At 32.9% G+C, this 18,976-nt stretch overlaps 1 protein-coding gene across 4 annotated transcripts in view; it reads left to right on the forward strand.

The window, feature by feature from the left end:
• Positions 1-18,976, forward strand: part of CUNH14orf39 (chromosome unknown C14orf39 homolog) — a 47,075-nt gene that overhangs the window by 6,370 nt on the left and 21,729 nt on the right. For 3 of the 4 annotated variants that reach the window (XM_032180302.2, XM_058429709.1, XM_058429707.1), the window contains exons 5-13: positions 1,562-1,651; positions 7,492-7,679; positions 7,769-7,811; positions 9,579-9,699; positions 10,693-10,784; positions 12,187-12,314; positions 13,499-13,575; positions 17,923-18,008; positions 18,104-18,162. In XM_032180302.2, the coding sequence (XP_032036193.1) occupies positions 1,562-1,651; positions 7,492-7,679; positions 7,769-7,811; positions 9,579-9,699; positions 10,693-10,784; positions 12,187-12,314; positions 13,499-13,575; positions 17,923-18,008; positions 18,104-18,162 (884 nt within the window). The remainder of the gene's footprint in view (positions 1-1,561; positions 1,652-7,491; positions 7,680-7,768; positions 7,812-9,578; positions 9,700-10,692; positions 10,785-12,186; positions 12,315-13,498; positions 13,576-17,922; positions 18,009-18,103; positions 18,163-18,976) is intronic. The other variant, XM_058429708.1, reaches the window with a different exon arrangement.

The following is an 18,976-nucleotide window of genomic DNA, read 5'->3' on the forward strand; positions in this document are numbered from 1 at the left end:
TTTCTATTAAGTTGAGTTCTATTTCAGCCTTTTTATAATGATAGGAAATATTGGGAACAACTCTAATGTTCAGCATTAGGGAACTGGTTAAATGAGTTTTGATGTATCCATATGAATGAACATTAGGCAGCCAATGAAATTGTGATATAGGTGTATATTTATTGACATGGGAAGATGTTAACAGTAAAGGGAGGTTTTTAAAAAGCAAGGTCTGCAACTTGCTTTTTAAAGTTACAAATTGGTCAAAGCAGATTAAAAAACAATATTCATAATATTAAGCTAATTTAGTAATTGTATATTTATATATAATTACAACAAGTCTAGAAGGATGTACATCAAAAGGCTTATAGTGAATACCTTCTCAATGAACATGTATGTTTTATGGAATTTTAAAATAATTCCAATTTTTATTTTAGATTCAGGGGCACATGTGCAAGTTTATGAGATAGGTATATTGTGTGATGCAGAGGTTTAGAGTATGACTGATCCCATCACCCAGGTAGCGAGCATAGTACTCAGTAGTTTTTCACCTCTTCCCCCTCTACTAGTTTCCGGTGTCTACTGTTGCTATGTTTATGACCATGAGTATTTATGACATTTAAAAATATTGAGAATATATGTATGTATAATTTTTGATCTTCTAATTTCATTTTGGAGAATATTTTCTAAGGAAATGATCAGAAATTCAGACAAATATTTAAGTACAAGTTCTGTTACTAAGTGATAAAGGAGGGTAAGCTCTCAATGATGTTAAAATGTATAATTATAGTAACATCTGGAAACAGTTTATTCAAACAATAATAGTCATTATTCAATATTGAGAATATGATTAATAGTTATTTTCTTACATATACTTTTCTGTGCTTCCAAATTGGGCATGTATACTTTTTGAATCTGAAAAAAATGTTAGAAAAAAAAGGGAAATATTTGAAAAATACTTAGACTGGAAGCCACCATGGTATATATTAATTTTTATATTTTTTTGTATTGGTAATATTCTTTCAAGTTACATAATAAAAAATGTATAAGATGAATATTTGTTATATTCGTATTGTCTGATTTTGTAATTCATTTGCTCTGGTTTCTCTTTTTTTGTAATTCAGGATGATGTGACACCTGTTTTCTAAGTGTTAAAGGAGCAAAAAACCTCTCTTTAGCCCTTACTCTAGTTCTTTGAATGCTTACTCCAAAAGAATTTTTTTGACCAAAATCTTAGAAATGTGATGAGAAAGAAAGGCTGATATTGGAGTGTTACAAAATGTATAATAGAAATGCAGTAGCAATATGCAATCCAGCCATGTCACATTTGCTCCTTCCCTAGTAATGGTTCAAAAACAAGTTTAATATAAAAATTTGTGAATATTGATATTTGAGCATAATAGTCCATGAATGGAGGTAGTGGGAGTGATATGAGATGGAAATACTTTTCTTGATGTAGTTTGTTTTCTCCAGGAAGAGAAATATTCATTTCTCTTTAAATGATTATGTTCATTTTTTTATTATCTCTATCAATTTGATTATCATTCTAAGTTGCTAATTACAAATATATTTTTTTCTATAGTTGGAAGCCAACATGTGATGTTTTCCGTAAACATGAAGATTATATGCAGGACCAATTTACTGTTTATCAAGAAACTATTGAAAAAGACAAGTATAGTACATATATAAAGTTTATCAATTCTATAAGTTTGTATTATTAGGACATGGTGTGTAAGAATGTCAATTGAAAAATGTAGACATTGTGTACTCGAGGAGTTTTTTCTTTTTTTTTTTTTCGAGATGGAGTCTTGCTCTGTCCCCAAGGCTGGAGTGCAGTGGCACAATCTCGGCTCACTGCAAGCTCTGCCTCCCAGGTTCATGCCATTCTCCTGCCTCAGCCTTTCCGAGTAGCTGGGACTACAAGCGCCCGCCACTGTGCCTGGCTAATTTTTTGTATTTTTAGTAGAGACGGGGTTTCACCGTGTTAGCCAGGCTGGTCTCAATCTCCTGAACTTGTGATCCACCCGTCTTGGCCTTGGTGCTGGGATTACAGGCGTGAGCCACCACGCCCGGCCAGGAGTTTTTATTTTTAAGTAAATGTAGTATTTTGGACTCCTTGGGTGCAGTGGAAGGTCTACCTACTTGTTATAAAGCTCTCTCTATGTAACAAACCTGCACATTGTGCACATGTACCCTAAAACCTAAAGTATAATAATAATAATAAAAAAAAGCTCTCTCTAACCCTAGACATATTTACATATGGCCTTAGATATAAACTGTTTCTCAGTAGCAATTATTATAGCAGAGTCCATCAATTAATGGTCTTTATGAGTGAACTGTTTAGGCAAACATCTGGGGGAACAGTTACCTGTAGAATTAGCTTATAACAAATTTGGGATATTGATATTCGAATGGTATTTTATATCAAACTTCTGTTTCTTAGCTGATTTAATGGAGTGGTTATATTCTAATAGAGAAACACCAATAATTGTATGAATTTATTTTATTATATGTATAATCACATTGTCTTGAGGATTAAATGTAATTAGTGAATGTAATGAAACAAGGCAAGAGACTTTGAACACATTATATAGCATAAAAATTTCACCTAATATAAAACATTGAAATGTTTTTATTTTTAATATAATTGGATGAGAGCAGTATCTATTTTTATATTGTAACTAAAACATATATGCAAAATCTAGAATGCAATACTCTATATATTCAAAGACAAGTCTTAAGAAAAGGTAGGGACTAAAGTTATAGATATGGACTTCTTTTCGAAATCATGGAAATACATGAGATTGCCCATGGAAATGTATGGAGCAAAAAGAGGAGAAAGCTGGAGTACACCATCATCTAGAGGGTAGGCAGAGGGTGGGATCAGTGAAGGAGACTTGTCTTGTCATTTATACGTCCTGCTTCATTTAAAAAAGGATTTTAGATGATTTGACTAAATAATCATCTTGAAAGGATAGTGTTTAAAGAAACTAGATTAAAAATCAAGGCTGCAGGGAAGTAAGGAAAATACAGGAAGTTGAAGCCTTTGATGAAGTTAGAAATTCGTACTATGTATCCCGCACATTTGTTAGATATAGGCATGAATTAAGCTTTCAAATTCCTAGTAGTCAAGGCATTGTGGAAATACAATCAGTGTGGGATTCATAATATTCATTTAAAAAAACAGGTCAATTGCTTAGGATAAGTAGAGGCTTTTCCTGAGGTTTGAGAGAAATCTCTGGGTCCTCTAAAGGGGAAATTGTGCAGTGTGCTTCAGTGACCTCCGCCAGCCCCAAACACAATATATATAACTGCTTATAACATCTATCAATGTAAGTCATGACTATAAAACATTAATTCTTAAAAATGATTCTGTGAGAGGCTAAAGCAAACCAGTTAAAATATGTGCTTCTCTGACAGTGTTTGTTATAGAGGACTTCTGTGAGCTAACTGAAGGTATTAAAGTGAAAACAGTTGTCTGTTTCTTTTCTTTTTTTTTTTTATTATACTTTAGGTTTTAGGGTACATGTGCACAATGTGCAGGTTTGTTACATATGTATCCATGTGCCATGTTGATTTCCTGCACCCATTAACTCGTCATTCTTTCTTAAACCAGCAACATAGCTTAATTGAATTGATGCTTCAATACCAGGCATTTATAAATGGAAAATAACTCATTTGTTGGTTTCATGGATAATGGAGGAAGTAGAGGCACCAGTTAGTTGCTTGTTTCTCCTAATCTCCCATCCCTGTTCAAGTCATTCATGAAAAATAGTATTGCTGGCACAGATGAGATAATAATGACTCTTGTTTAACTATGACTTAGCTATGCTAGGCTCTGCCAGAGTTTCTATATGGAGTATGTTAGAAGAGTGAGCATGAATATACAGTATGAATAGGGTGGATGTGGTATATTCATCTCACCTGGAACTGGTGACCCAGGCTTAATTTTCTTATAGGTATTTCTTCCCTGGACCATTTTTCCCAAGCGATTAAATAGTAAGTGGGTCTTAATTAGCAAATATGCATTTAGAGGAATAGGAGCTTGTTTGGGGCTCAACTGCTTTTCCTTGCTAAAGGGGACAGTTTAGTAATATTCAGAAATTAAAACTTTCTTAAGATTCAGACCCACTGACTAGCACAGGGCTGTTATCCTTACTTTTCTTCTCGTGTGTGCAGTTTTTGAAGACTTGCTCTTCTCTAATCTGCTAAGGTGAGATAATCATTAGAGTATCTTTTAAGAAACTCCCCCATAGAGTATACCTTGATCCAAGAAATGAGAAAATCTTGAGGAATGTAAGGACCATATATTTTCAAAAATTTTTCTATGAATTTTTTTGAAACTAAGTATTTGATAAGAATTGGGCAAAAAGAAGATTTAAGAATACATTTTCTATAAAGAACTGGATTTAACATTTTCAATGTTTTTGATTAGAGTTGGCAAGCTTTTTTGGTAAAGGACCAGATAGTAAGTATTAATATTTTAACCTTTGTGGGCCAACATCTGCCATGACTACTCAACTCTGCTATTATGGCACCAGAGAATTTCAGATAATATGTAAATAAATGAGCTATGGTCTAATAAAACTTTATTTATGGACATTGAAGTTTAAATTTCATATAATTTTAATGTGTTATGGAATATTCTTTTGATTTTTTTCAATCATTTAAACATGTAAAAATCATTCATAGTTCGTGGGCTGTACAAAAATAGGTGGCAGATTAGATTTGGCCCATAGACCATCGTAATTTTGATTCCTGTAGAATCGAGCACAGGTCAAATAAGAAAAAAAGGTTCTTTGAAGGGTTTTTTGTGTAGGAGCTGGTTTTTTGAAAAGATAAACAAAATTGATAGACCGCTAGCAAGACTAATAAAGAAGAAAAGAGAGAAGAATCAAATAGATGCAATAAAAAATGAAAAAGGGGATATCACCACCGATCCCACAGAAATACAAACTACCATCAGAGAATACTATAAACACCTCTGTGCAAATAAACTAGAAAATCTAGAAGAAATGGATAAATTCCTCGACACATACACTCTCCCAAGACTAAACCAGGAAGAAGTTGAATCTCTGAATAGACCAACAACAGGCTCTGAAATTGAGGCAATAATTAATAGCTTACCAACCAAAAAAAGTCCAGAACCAGATGGATTCACAGCCGAATTCTACCAGAGGTACAAGGAGGAGCTGGTACCATTCCTTCTGAAACTATTCCAATCGACAGAAAAAGAGGGAATCCTCCCTAACTCATTTTATGAGGCCAGCATCATCCTGATACCAAAGCCTGGCAGAAAAACAACAAAAAAAGACAATTTTAGACCAATATCCATGATGAACATTGATGCAAAAATCCTCAATAAAATACTGGCAAACCAAATCCAGCAGCACATCAAAAAGCTTGTCCACCACGATCAAGTGGGCTTCAGCCCTGGGATGCAAGGCTGGTTCAACATATGCAAATCAATAAACATAATCATAGACCAATGGAACAGAACAGAGTCCTCAGAAATAATGCCACATATATACAACTATCTGATCTTTGACAAACCTGATGAAAAGAAATGGGGAAAGGATTCCCTATTTAATAAATGCTACTGGGAAAACTGGCTAGCCATATGTAGAAAGCTGAAACTGGATCCCTTCCTTACACCTTATACAGAAATTAATTCAAGATGGATTAAAGACTTACATGTTAGACCTAAAACCATAAAAACCATGGAAGAAAACCTAGGCATTACCATTCAGGACATAGGCATGGGCAAGGACTTCATGTCTAAAATACCAAAAGCAATGGCAACAAAAGCCAAAATTGACAGTGGAGATCTAATTAAACTAAAGAGCTTCTGCACAGCAAAAGAAACTACCATCAGAGTGAACAGGCAACCTACAGAATGGGAGAAAATTTTTGCAATCTACTCATCTGAGAAAGGGCTGATATCCAGAATCTACAATGAACTCAAACAAATTTACAAGAAAAAAACAAACAACCCCATCAAAAAATGGGCAAAGGATATGAGAACAGACACTTCTCAAAAGAAGACATTTATGTAGCCAAAAGACACATGAAAAAATGCTCATCATCACTGGCCATCAGAGAAATGCAAATCAAAACCACAATGAGATACCATCTCACACCAGTTAGAATGGCGATCATTAAAACGTCAGGAAACAACAGGTGCTGGAGAGGATGTGGAGAAATAGGAACACTTTTACACTGTTGGTGGGACTGTAATCTAGTTCAACCATTGTGGAAGGCAGTGTGGCGATTCCTCAGGGATCTAGAACTAGAAATACCATTTGACCCAGCCATCCCATTACTGAGTCTATACCCAAAGGATTATAAATCATGCTGCTATAAAGACACATGCACACGTATGTTTATTGCGGCACTGTTCACAATAGCAAAGACTTGGAACCAACCCAAATGTCCAACAATGATAGACTGGATTAAGAAAATGTGGCACATATACACCATGGAATACTATGCAGCCATAAAAAAGGATGAGTTCATGTCCTTTGTAGGCACATGGATGAAGCTGGAAACCATCATTCTCAGCAAACTATTGCAAAGACAAAAAACTAAACACCACATGTTCTTACTCGTAGGTGGGAATTGAACAATGAGAACACATGGACACAGGATGGGGAACATCACACACGGGGTCCTGTTGTGGGGTGGGGGGAGGGGCGAGGGATAGCATTAGGAGATATACCTAATGCTAAATGACGAGTTAATGGGTGCAGCACACCAACATGGCACATGTATACATATATAACAAACCTGCACGTTGTGCACATGTACCCTAAAACTTAAAGTATAATAAAAAAGAAAAAAGTAAAAAAGGTTAATGTCCTTTTGCAAGAATTAACTGTCTCACTCAAGATTTGTGCCTAAATAGATGACCATCCACTACTACTGGAGCTGGACTAGAGGAGTTCTTCTAAGCTGTGATAAAATTTTCTTCATAAAATAGTTACGGGGTATATACATGATGGTGAACACAGAGTTCTAATACATAGAACATGACTTCATGTGATAATTTTAGCTAATGAAAATTGAAGATTAAAAAGATATGGTTATAGAAGTAGCTGAGCTGGGGAGAGTAGAGACTCAGAAGCCGGGGAGGAGAGAGGTTCCACAAGGTGTAAGTCATCAGAAGAACCAGGTTCTGCAGTGTCAATTAGGATGAGTACTAAAAAGAGATCATTCAGTTGTACAAATGTGATCATTGGTGACCTTAGGAAGAATAGCGTCATTAAAATGGTGGGAGTAGGAGTTAAATTGAATAGAATTAAGAAGTGAATCACTCAGGTAATGAAGAAAAAGACTCAAGTTGAGAAGTGTGGTGGAGTTAAGGAAAGTCTAAAGGGCAGACAATATTGAGGGAAGCAAGAATAAGAAGACATTTGATTTGCCTTTTATGCTTAATTTAGTAGACTTTAACAGTGTATTTACAAAGTTTTTAGATCTGTTGTTATATAGACATCATTTGTTTTAATTTTACAGAGAAATGTATCATGATTATATATGTCAGTATAAAGAAGTTTTGAAGCAGTACCAACTAAAATACTCAGAAACACCCTTTTCATGTGAATATTATGAGAAGAAAAAAGAACATGAAGAAATTCAAAGCAGAGTGTTGGCATGTACTGAACAATTAAAAATGAATGAAACAATTTTTATGAAATTTCGAGGTATTATTTTTGTTATATTGTTTTAATTATGATATCTTTGTAATGAAAAGAATATAATAATCAGCTTATGCTGTGACTTTGTTTTTCAGTGCCTGCTCCCTTTCCATCACTTACTAAATGGACATTAAACATGTATCCACAATAGTATTTGTACTTACAATTTTTATTAGATAAGCATTATTTTGTATTTTAATTGTTACTGTGTTTCCTTTGTGAAAATAACATGGATTTGTTTTATGTTTAATTAAAATATTTTAAAGGTAATTTTAAAGGTCATCTTGGATTCATTTTCATGTATATGTGATCAGAAGCAAGCAACTTTGGTGAAAATAAAATGGCATATGTATTTGGGTTTAAGTGGTGTGTCTTAGGAACCAAACCAATGAAAATGTCATATTGGTCTGTCTTACCAATGAAAATTCCAGTTAAATTGCTTGATTATTACTTGTTAGAATGGAAGGTGCAAAGGAGGTGAGTTACATTTATTCATTCATTTGTCATTGGGAACCTACCTTGTGCCAGGCAATACTGAAGACGATACAGAGCTCTCTTCCAAGGAGCTCAGAGTTTAGTAGGGAAGACAGACATGTAAACAAATAATTCTAATACAGTACCACTGTAATAGATGCCTAAGTAATTCTTAATTGGCCTAAGTCTCACCTGTTTGTCAGAGAGATCTTCCCTGATGATGAACTTGAAACTTTAATCCTCTTTCAACCTCCACAATCCTTCATATGCTTTCCTATCAGATTATAACTCCACTGTTAGTACTAAGTCTTCTTTATCCCTACATTCTACCTTGCTTTCTGTCTGCTTCATTCTAAACCATCCTTTTAACTCTTCTGCTGCTAGCTTTTTCCATGTTTTGGTTTTAGTCTCTTCTGTTTTTTGTTGTTCATTTGCTGCCCATTTGTGCTTTAACTTCTCAGTGGGAAGGGGCAAAAGTTAGTAGACGCTGAAGGCATAGCAAGGGTTTAGGGAGGTGGATGTGGAATGGGATGAGATATAAGGTTGCATGACAAACAGGAAGAGGTGAATGGAGGCAGGAAGATTTGAAGATTAGGATTTAATTATCTGTATCTAACATTTTAATGGAGACTTGATAACAATAGACTTATAAATCATGATTCACTTGAAATTTTATATTCTAGCATATAAATCATGCATATTTTAAGGCAGAATAGGAAAGCCCTGATTAATTTTCTCTGGAATTCTTGTTAACTGTCACTATTCTATCATTTTCAAATTCTCCTAAATGGATTGTAATTTAGGACATTGTATTAGCTAACAACCACGTGGAATGTCTATTAATAGTTGAGGATTTTTTACTTGAAATTGGGCATAAATCCAGTTCAAGCAGAAAGTCCAAATCGAAGATCTGCCTCTCTTTTGAGTTCTGTAGGGTACACTGATGAGCCTTACAGAGCAAGAAAAGGGAAATTTGGTCGATTTTGTTTTTCTCCAGCATACTGTTGTTGGCTTGAAATGGGTATATTTTTAATATTGTCTTTGAACAAATAAATAATGAAAGTGTAAGAAGTTAAATTTGGGCCTGAATTATGTTTTATTAGTTATGCCAAGTGACACAATGAACTTTGATTTGAAAAGCAAAAAAAAAAACCTACCCTGTGAAAATACTTAACTGAAATAATCCTAACAAATATTTTGTATGAAATATTTTTTTAAGCTCAATATATAACATAAACAATAAATTATCTTTGTTAGTCTGCCAAATGTTTATATTATTCTCCTGTTTTCAGATACTGTTTTTAATATTGCTTACTATTTATATGGTATGTACATATAAATTATGTCACATAGTGTTAATCATTTCTGATATGGTACATATATTATAAATATAAAATTTACTTATATGACATAGTTCCTTAACATAAAAAGTGTTAATTTGAGATGTGAAACACAAGATATTCTTAAACATGCCAGCAGTCTTACCAAAAGTTCATCTGAATTGAAGAAAGAAGTAGATGAAATGGAAATAGAAATTAATTATTTAAACCAGGTATATATTTTGTTATATATTTCTAATATGTGTATTAATGTATAAGTATAATGGTATGTTAGTTGACAGTTTTAGAAGAGCTATTTTTAAAGAGCCTCATATGGAGAAAAGTTTAAGATAGTTTACATTACCTTTGGAGCCAAAAGGTATTTTAGGTACTGAATATATTAATTTATATATTTTTTATTAATTTTATTAATATATTTTATATTAATTTATATATAATTTAATCTATTTAGGTACTGAGTATATCTTGGGGAATAGTTTAGCTTTCTTTGAGGTCTGAGGAGAGAACATGAGGAAGGAATAAGATGCAACATAGTAACAGGATTTTAAAGGCATTAAAAGATCTACGCCAGTGTTTTTTAAAAAGGTAGTAAATAAAGAATTTGAACTTGAAAAATATATGACTATAATCTTTAGCGAGCTAGGCTAGAACTAGTTTAGCCTTTAAAGTTTTCTTGGATACATTTGGATGTCATCCATGAAATTGTGGCTTTTATTTACATAGCTATGATAACCCATCAAAGTCGCTTCCAAATTCTGAGAAAAATTTGAATATAATACGTGATTTTCTAAATTTTTGAAAATTCTGTTAAATATTGTATACTTATCATTCATTAAGTATGAGGTACCAAATAACAGTAATATCATTTTAGTAAACAGAAGAAAGTAGATGCCATTTCCTTTAAAATATATGGTAACTGTGTCCTTATGTAAGGAATCAGTGTCTACTTTGCTTATGATTATCTGTTTTTAAAAAGATGGGAGTTCATTAAAATCTACATTTGCCAATGGAATTGTAAGGAGAAGTTAAAAGGGTGTGATTTATTGTTAATTTTGTTTTTGTTTTAATAACAGTAAATAGAAGACAGTAAATACTATAAAAAATATGAATCTTATGATTATATAGAAAAAACATAAGATAAAGCATATCTTTTTTACTGCTTTGCAAGTAATTATTTTGTTTTGTGTTCCCATTTGTCTTTTTAGCAGATATCTAGGCATTATGAAACTAAGGCTCTTTCAGAAACTCTGGAAGAAAAGAACAAAAATACAGAAAACAGAAAAGAACTAAAAGAAAGGTATAGGTTACCTTTAAAATTTTATGTGAACAGATATTTTGCATCTAAAAGTTTGATTCTATATTCCATCCCAAACCACTAATATTTACACAGTATCTGTAAATTTTGTTGTGCAGGCTATTTTCTATTAATTTCTTATGAAAAATATTATTAACAAATATTATGAGCTCATACTAAAATCTGCTTGTTATTTAGTAAGGCTGAGGATAATGTGTAAAGAGAAATACAGTAGCAGCAGCATATCTGCTGTTCTAGAACCTGTCAGTTGTATAATTCGTCCAGTGTTTTCCATGATGGACCAGCAATAGGAGTAAAACAGAAACAATGGTGGGAATACCAAGGTATTTACTTTTTTATCACCCTGTCCACCTTGACCAATTCTTCCTTTGCTATAGAGTGAAGATGAGTCAAAGCATGCTACTAAATGTGTGGCATCATATTTCCTTGGCTTTCGTTTTAATGGTGATAAAATAGAGATCAGTGATAGAGGCAAAAAAAAAAAAAAATAGATGGACTCTGCCTGTTATTGTATGACAGAAAAATAGATGTATTACTATTGCTATTTCTGATCAACTTTTACTTCTTCCCCCTACTTAATATCCTTTTTCATTCTTCTGAAACTCCTTTCCTCAAGTTGCATGGCCCTTAATCTGATTTTTCAACACACTCTTCTGTCGGGTTAATTTCCCTGATCCTACTTTTTTTGGATGTGTTATTTTCTCGATTCCTCCACTCCTATGTACCACATTCAGTGTAAGTGTGTCTTTAATTTTATAATGAAGTTAATTGAAAAAATAGGTAAATAGACAGAATTTTACTTTATTGACCGCCTTTAAGAAAAATTCCATGTATTGACAGAAACATATAAATATTTAGTCATTTTTAACTCAATATATATTCTGACAGTGTTTATTCTATTTCTTCAATTTAGGTAAAATTTAGTGAAAACTATTCTTTCAGTAAAACACTTAAAAGACCCATTTATGATTATAATACTGTTTTAACAATTTCTGTATTCATGTTGGTTGATTTATTTCTGAATATGTCTTTTTAAAGTTTAAAGTACCATGAAATCTGAAGCATGCTATTTGTAGTTACAAGTTTTGGCTTAAAATGTTTTTGACATGTGTAGAAAGTCTTTTGCAATGATTATATTTTAAAAATAAGGGTGAACTATATTGAGAAGAGCATTGAATTTAATCAGGGGAAGTGTGTTTTTGCTCTGACACCACTACTAAGTAATTCAGTCATTTTGGGCAAGTCTATTAAATTCTTTGGAACTCAGTTTTATTATCTGAAAAATGAGGGGTTTTATTATATAGTATCTAAATATGCCTCCTAGCATTAAAATATGTTAATTTTAACTTATCTAATATTTAATGTAATTCACCTTTCTCTTTAGAATTTTTGAAATAGATGAGCATGTACTTGCATTGAATAAAACTCAAAGCAGTCAATTATTTCTTCCTTATGAATCTCAGAAATTAGTAAGACCAATAAAGATGCATTCTTCAGAACCAAGAGTTGCAGGTATAATATCTGTTTATTATTCAAAAACATCATTTTTTTTGTAAACACACAGAAGAAATAGAAGGAAGCAATTTTATCATTTGGTGTAGGTAAAAACAATACTGGAGACCTATAAACTCAAGAAAGTACTGCTTTGAATCTTTCTGAGAGCAAACAAAATACGTCTTCTATACCTAACTTTTTTCTCTTTGAGAAAGGAATTATTCACACAATAAATTTCAAAAAAAGTGTTCTGGCCTGGTTGCACAGCTGTTAGAGGAGGATGAAAAGTTACATATTTTTCATTTGAGGAGTTGATTATCAATATGTGTGACTTAGGCAGGTAAAAGACTTATGCTAATAGTATCTGTAACTTAGTCACTGAGTTTTTTTTTTTAATTTTTTAATTTTTTAATTAAAAAAATTTTTTTTTGAGACGGAGTCTCACTCTGTCGCCCAGGCTGGAGTGCAGTGGCGCAATCTCGGCTCACTGCAAGCTCCGTCTCCCGGGTTCACGCCATTCTCCTGCCTCAGCCTCTCCGAGTAGCTGGGACTACAGGCTCCCGCCACTACGCCTGGCTAATTTTTTTGTATTTTTAGTAGAGACGGGGTTTCACTGTGGTCTCGATCTCCTGACCTCGTGATCCGCCCGCCTCGGCCTCCCAAAGTGCTGGGATTACAAGCGTGAGCCACCGCGCCCGGCCGTCACTGAGATATTTGAATCAAGTTTCATTCAGTGGCTCTGCAGATTAAATTAACTATTAGGTTGGTGCAAATGTAATCACGGTTTTTGCCATTGCTTTTAATTAAAATTTAATGGCATTTACCATTACATATTGGTTTTGGCTTTAAAAGTAATGGCAAAAATCATGATTACTTTTGCACCAACCTAATACATTGTATTAGATTAACTACACTGGCTGGTTTCTTTGTCTCCTCAACCACTCTGCCTTCTTTGGTAACCCATTATGAAGGTACAGATTTGTCAGGTGGTCTTTTGTCATTTCATTTTCATAGTTATTGTAAAGCTATTATATAGTAAGGAATTAAGAGTTTTAAAATAATTTCATAATTCCGTATTTTAATTTAAACTAAAAATTCATGTAGACTTGATTTTCTAAGTTACAAGTTTAGGTTAAATATTGGGGAAGATACTTGATTCTGTTTCCAGAATTGATTTAAAGTAGTACTATTTAACAATCTAGATATAAAAGAAGAAAGTTCTGTGAAGCAGTCAAAGCTTGCCAATATGGACTTTAGACAAAAAGAAAATGATACACAGGTAGGTGTCTCTCTTTTAGTAGTATAAATTAAATACCTGCTTGCATTAAATGTAATAATAAATGTACTACCCTTAAGACACAGAGGTGTGTGTATGTGTGTGTGTGTGTGTGTGTTATAAATGTATTAAATCAGCCATTAGTGCAAACTCAAGGTCTAAAAAATTTAAAGGTGTTTCAATATGGCATTCTGATTATATACTGTAACCTGTCCCCTTATTCCTAAAAATAATAGAAAAAGATATTTTAAAATACCAAGCCCTGTAGATCCAAAACTGTGAGAAATCCCTGGAGGAAAATAACAAGATTGGATTGAAGAGGGAAATTATTGCCCAGGACATGCATAGGAGAATACCGTTCTACAAGATAAAGGTATATGGATGATGAGTAAGGTAATTGGTTGCGTTACCTCAGTGGTAGTTAGTTTACTTAACCCTGTTCATCTTATATCCACTGTATGGATGGCCAGCCATCAGCAATGGAATGACTGCCTCCAGGTGGAAGCACTGAATATGGAAGTTTAGGTGAGAGAGATAGGCAGGTCCCCTGGGTGGTTCTTGATGCCCATGAAGAACAAGGAGCATCGCACCCAGAGAGCTAACTGCTGGTGGCACACTTTTTTATCTTTCCCCATTCTTCCTGAAAATAGTCCAGAGGGAAAGCCTCAATGAAAAATATAATTGTTCTTCCACTGGTAGTGGTGACCAAAGTAATTAGTGAAACTCAAGTGTAAATATGTATAACTTATAAAAATTTTAAAATCTTGTACTGAAATTCCAGATGATGTCAATATGGGATAAGGGTGGAAAGATAAATGAGAAAAATAAAAGTTTACTAGAGTTCTATTTTTTATTTAAGGATAGAGGTAGGGAGAAGATATGAACACTGATGAACTCTATATGTTGTTGGAAAAATGTAAATTTACGCATACATATTAAACATTTAAGGGTAACCACCAGAAGAGAAATGGAATGTGTTAGTTTTAAAACAGTAGAAGAAAAAAGATAAAACAAAATTAATTAGACCAACAAAAGACAGTAATGGAGGTAAAAATAAAACAGCTAGAAAGCATCGTAAATAGAAAACGAATAAGGTGCCAGAAATAGTTCTGAACAAATTAGTAACCACAAAAATGTGACTGGGTTAAACTCCCATTAAAAGACAGAACTACTTCTATGGGATATATAAACAAAATACAGGTATATGCTATTAAAGCAGAAGAGCAGAAACAACTTGACATTGAGGCTGAAAAAAAAGAAAATGTATCAGGCAAATGCAAACGAAAACAAGGCAGATGTAACAGTGTACAAAATAGAGTTCAGGGTGAAAAGCATTAATGGGGTAAATATACTTCATATTTTTAAAAAGAACAATTTACCAAGAAATTATAAAAACCATGATACACTAAATTATTTCAAGTTTCAAAATATGTAAAGCAGAATTTGATGGACTTTCAAAGAAATGGTTGAATACACAGTTAAAACAAGAAGCTGAATATAGCTCTCTCCAAAAAAAGTACTGATTGTGAGTTTAGGGGTTGAGTTTGGCTACATGTGAAACAATACAAAACCAAACCAGTGAAATAATAGCATCTTAAACGAGATAAACATTTATTTTTCTCTTACTTGCCATAAAATTCTAAAGTAGGTCATTCAGATTCAGGACTGATAGCATCATCTCAACAATGTCATTATTTCTCAAGCTTCATCTATGTTTTCTTTTCCTGCTATTTTTCATGCTATGCTTTTACCTCTAGGTCACTTCATGGTCAGAAGGTAACCATGTAAATTTGCCTTCCAGGCAGGAAAGAAAAAGGAGAGAAGGGCTAGCCGAGTCAGCCCCATTTTTAAGAATTTTTCCTAGAAGCTCCGTAAACAATTTATGATATTTCATTGGCCAGAACTTGGTCATTTGGGTACCTAAATCTGCAGGAGAGGTTGAGAAACAGGGTTTTTTGTTTGTTTCTTTGTTTTCTGAAGTAGAACACAAGGATAAATTAGATTTTGGATAGGATAGGCAAATGGTAGTTTCTGCCACAGAGGTAAATCAAATAGGTGAAAAATAAATAAGGATTTAGGGAATTTGAATAGCACAATTAGCAAACTTTGTGCCCAACATACGCAGAATACAGTTAAGTTTTTATTTGCAATATTCACTAAAATTGACCCATTACTAGAATAAAAAGTATATCTCAATGAATTCTAAAAAGTTGCTATTTTCACTTACCATAATTTAAAAAATACAAGTCAAACACAAAGATAGCCCTCTCCCAAAAAACTAGCAAGATAAAGAGGGGGATCTGTATGTCCATATGTCAAAATGTCCATTATTTTTCTTCTTTCATTGAGGTATAATTCATATACCATGAAAGTTACCACTTAAAAGTGTAGATTTAGTGGTTTTTAGTATATCATAAGGTTGTATAAGCATTATCACTCTAATTCCAGAATATTTCCATCACCCGAAACATTTGTAAATATTACCAAAATATAGTAATTATAACAGTGTGGTGAAGGAGAAAGACAAAGTGATCAATGGACTACATAAAAATAAAAAACTTATATATGACAAGAGACACTAACAAAGTTACAAGACAATAACAGAATGAGCAAAAGATTGGTATCCACAATGTATACTATATAAAGAAGTACATAGTAACTCTTACAAATTAATAAAGAAATAATAAAAATGGACAAAAAATAAGAAGGCAATTTATAGAAAAGGAAAGCCAAAAGATCACTAAACATAACAAGAAGCCAGACCCCAGGAGTATGGGGAAATGCAAATTAAACCATTGAAATGCCTGGTTTTACCTATCAGGTTAGCAGACTTAAAATATTTGCTTGGTAACATTTAGTGAGGTCAAGAATACTGGAAGTGGAATTTGGTACAACCACTTTGGAGGACTGATTCACAGTATAAACTTATTACAAATAAAAATGTATATACTTAGCAATTCTACTGCTTGACATCTACTCTAAACAAATATTTGAAATATTTATACAGGTATTTGTACCAGGAGACATATAGAGACATGTATTCTCCTTGCAGGTGTGTCCAATCTTTTGGCTTACCTGGGCCACACTGGAAAAAGAAGAATTGTATTGGGCCACACATAAAATACACTAACACTAACGATAGCTGATGAGCTAATAAATAAATAAATAAAATAAGACCTTGAAAAAAATCTCATGTTTTAAGAAAGTTTACCAATTTGTGTTGGGCTGCAGTCAGAGCCATTTTGGACTGCATGCAGCCTGCAGGCCGTGGGTTGAACAAGCTTGGTTTAAAGCATACATCAAAACAGTAGCATCACTTGTCCTTTAAAGGAGGTTGACACTTTTTCTTATAGTTGAAGAGCACGGTAAGATGACAGAATTAAGATCAATGTCTGTTATAACAAAAATAAATGAGATAAACTTTTCTGTTAAAACTATATTTTCATTTCGAGTCAAATAACAAAAAGCAGGGACTCTTTAAAATTAGTGATTCAAGGAGAACAAAAGGCTTGAAACAAACATTAATAAAACAATGGTTTAGATATTGATATTAAACAATTTGTTTTTGAGACAAAGTCTTGCTGTGTCACCTCCAGGTTGGAGTGTAGTGGCGCGATCGTGGCTCACTGTAGCCTTGAAATCCGGGGCTCAATGGATCCTCCCACTCAACCCCGCCCTCCCTTCCCCTCTCCCCCCAGTAGCTAGGACATCAGGCTACCAAACTCAGCTAATTTTTAAATTTTTTGTAGAGATGGGGTCTCACTATGTTGTACAGGCTGGTCTTAAACTCCTGGTGCTCAAGTAATCCTCTGGCCTCAGTCCCTGAAAGTATTGGGATTACAGGCATAAGTCAGCACTCCCAGCTAGATATTAATATTAAACAATTTAAAGTTAAAATGGAATAATAGCTCTTTTATATGTATATAAAAAGGACAGTTTCAGCTTTTAATCTTTTAATTTGTTGTTTTGCTTTCCTGTGTTAAATTTGAGAGGTTATAGAGAATGGAGGGACACAGAAATCAGATAATCAGTTGAGAAAATGGTAAGATTTAGTTGATGAGTCATGAATATGGGTGGTATAAATTTTAAAAGGTTTATCTTAAATACAGAAATACTACTACAAATCATTACTATACTTGTCAAAAACATTAAATTCTTAAACTTTTTTGTTTCTCAGTATTCAACTTATGTTTTGTATGTAGTGGTTTCAGTTAATGTGTGTAGTTGTTGATGTTGATAATGATGGTAAGGATGAAATGCTAATGAAGTGAGAGTTCTGAGTTGCTACGACAAGCAAAAATTTGTATTGCTTTGTGTAGCCAAGTCAGATGCTTAATTTCTTTCTTTCAGATATTTAGTGACTCTGCTGTGGATAACCATTCAAAATGTTCAGATATTACGACTATCAAAAGTTCACAAAAGTTTATGCAAGTCAGGTAACTTTTAAAAATAAGAAAATGCTTTAATCTCTGAAATAATTTATGGATATCAACTCAGAAAAAATACAAAAATTCTATTTATTCCATTTTAGATTGTTAACCCCACAGAAACAATCAAATTCCAGTCAGTGGTCAGAAAAAGGAGATAAAGGTATTTGCCATTTATATTTTTTTCTAAGAAGTAGGGGTAACAAATTGTATCAGGTTTTTATATTAGTCGAATAAATTGTTTGGATTATTTGCATCTCTGGTTAACTGACCATGCATGCCTGGCTTTAAAATACATCTTCCCTAAATATAAAACAAATACATTTTATTGTAGAATATTTGGAAAACAAAGATATAAAGAAAACAAAAATATCACCACTCAGATGTAATGAACATCATAAATACTGGTGCCTACCATTTTTTTCTATGCATTTTTATTCTTTTTCCCTCCAAGTTTGAATCATTTTATATACATAATTTTTAATTCTTTTTTCCCACTTGATATACTGTTGAGGTTATTTCTCTATGTCAGTAAATAGATTTTATTTGTAATGACTGTATAATGTTCCATTGTGTGGATATGCCATAATTTATTTAGTCATTCTTTCATGTGTAATATTTTGGTTTTTTTTTCAGTTTTTTTACTATTATAAATAATGCCTCTATATTCTTTAATGTTAATCTTTTAATACCTTGGACTATTTTCTTTGAATAAAGTTACTGATGGATCACAGGATATATATATGAATTTATCATCCCCAAGTCATCTGGCTTTTCTAACTTTGGCACACCCTTGAAAATATGAACTCATTCTCTCTATGTATATACACACATATGTGTATACATGTATGTATATGTATATTAACATAATCACATGTGAGTGAATGTATATATAATATATACCACACAGATGGATATATATTTTTGGTAAACTAATAATGCATAACAATTGCTCTATTAAAGTATATAAAAGTCTA

This window comes from Hylobates moloch, unplaced genomic scaffold (assembly GCF_009828535.3).
Source record: "Hylobates moloch isolate HMO894 unplaced genomic scaffold, HMol_V3 SCAFFOLD_16, whole genome shotgun sequence".
Taxonomy (NCBI): Eukaryota; Metazoa; Chordata; class Mammalia; order Primates; family Hylobatidae; genus Hylobates; species Hylobates moloch.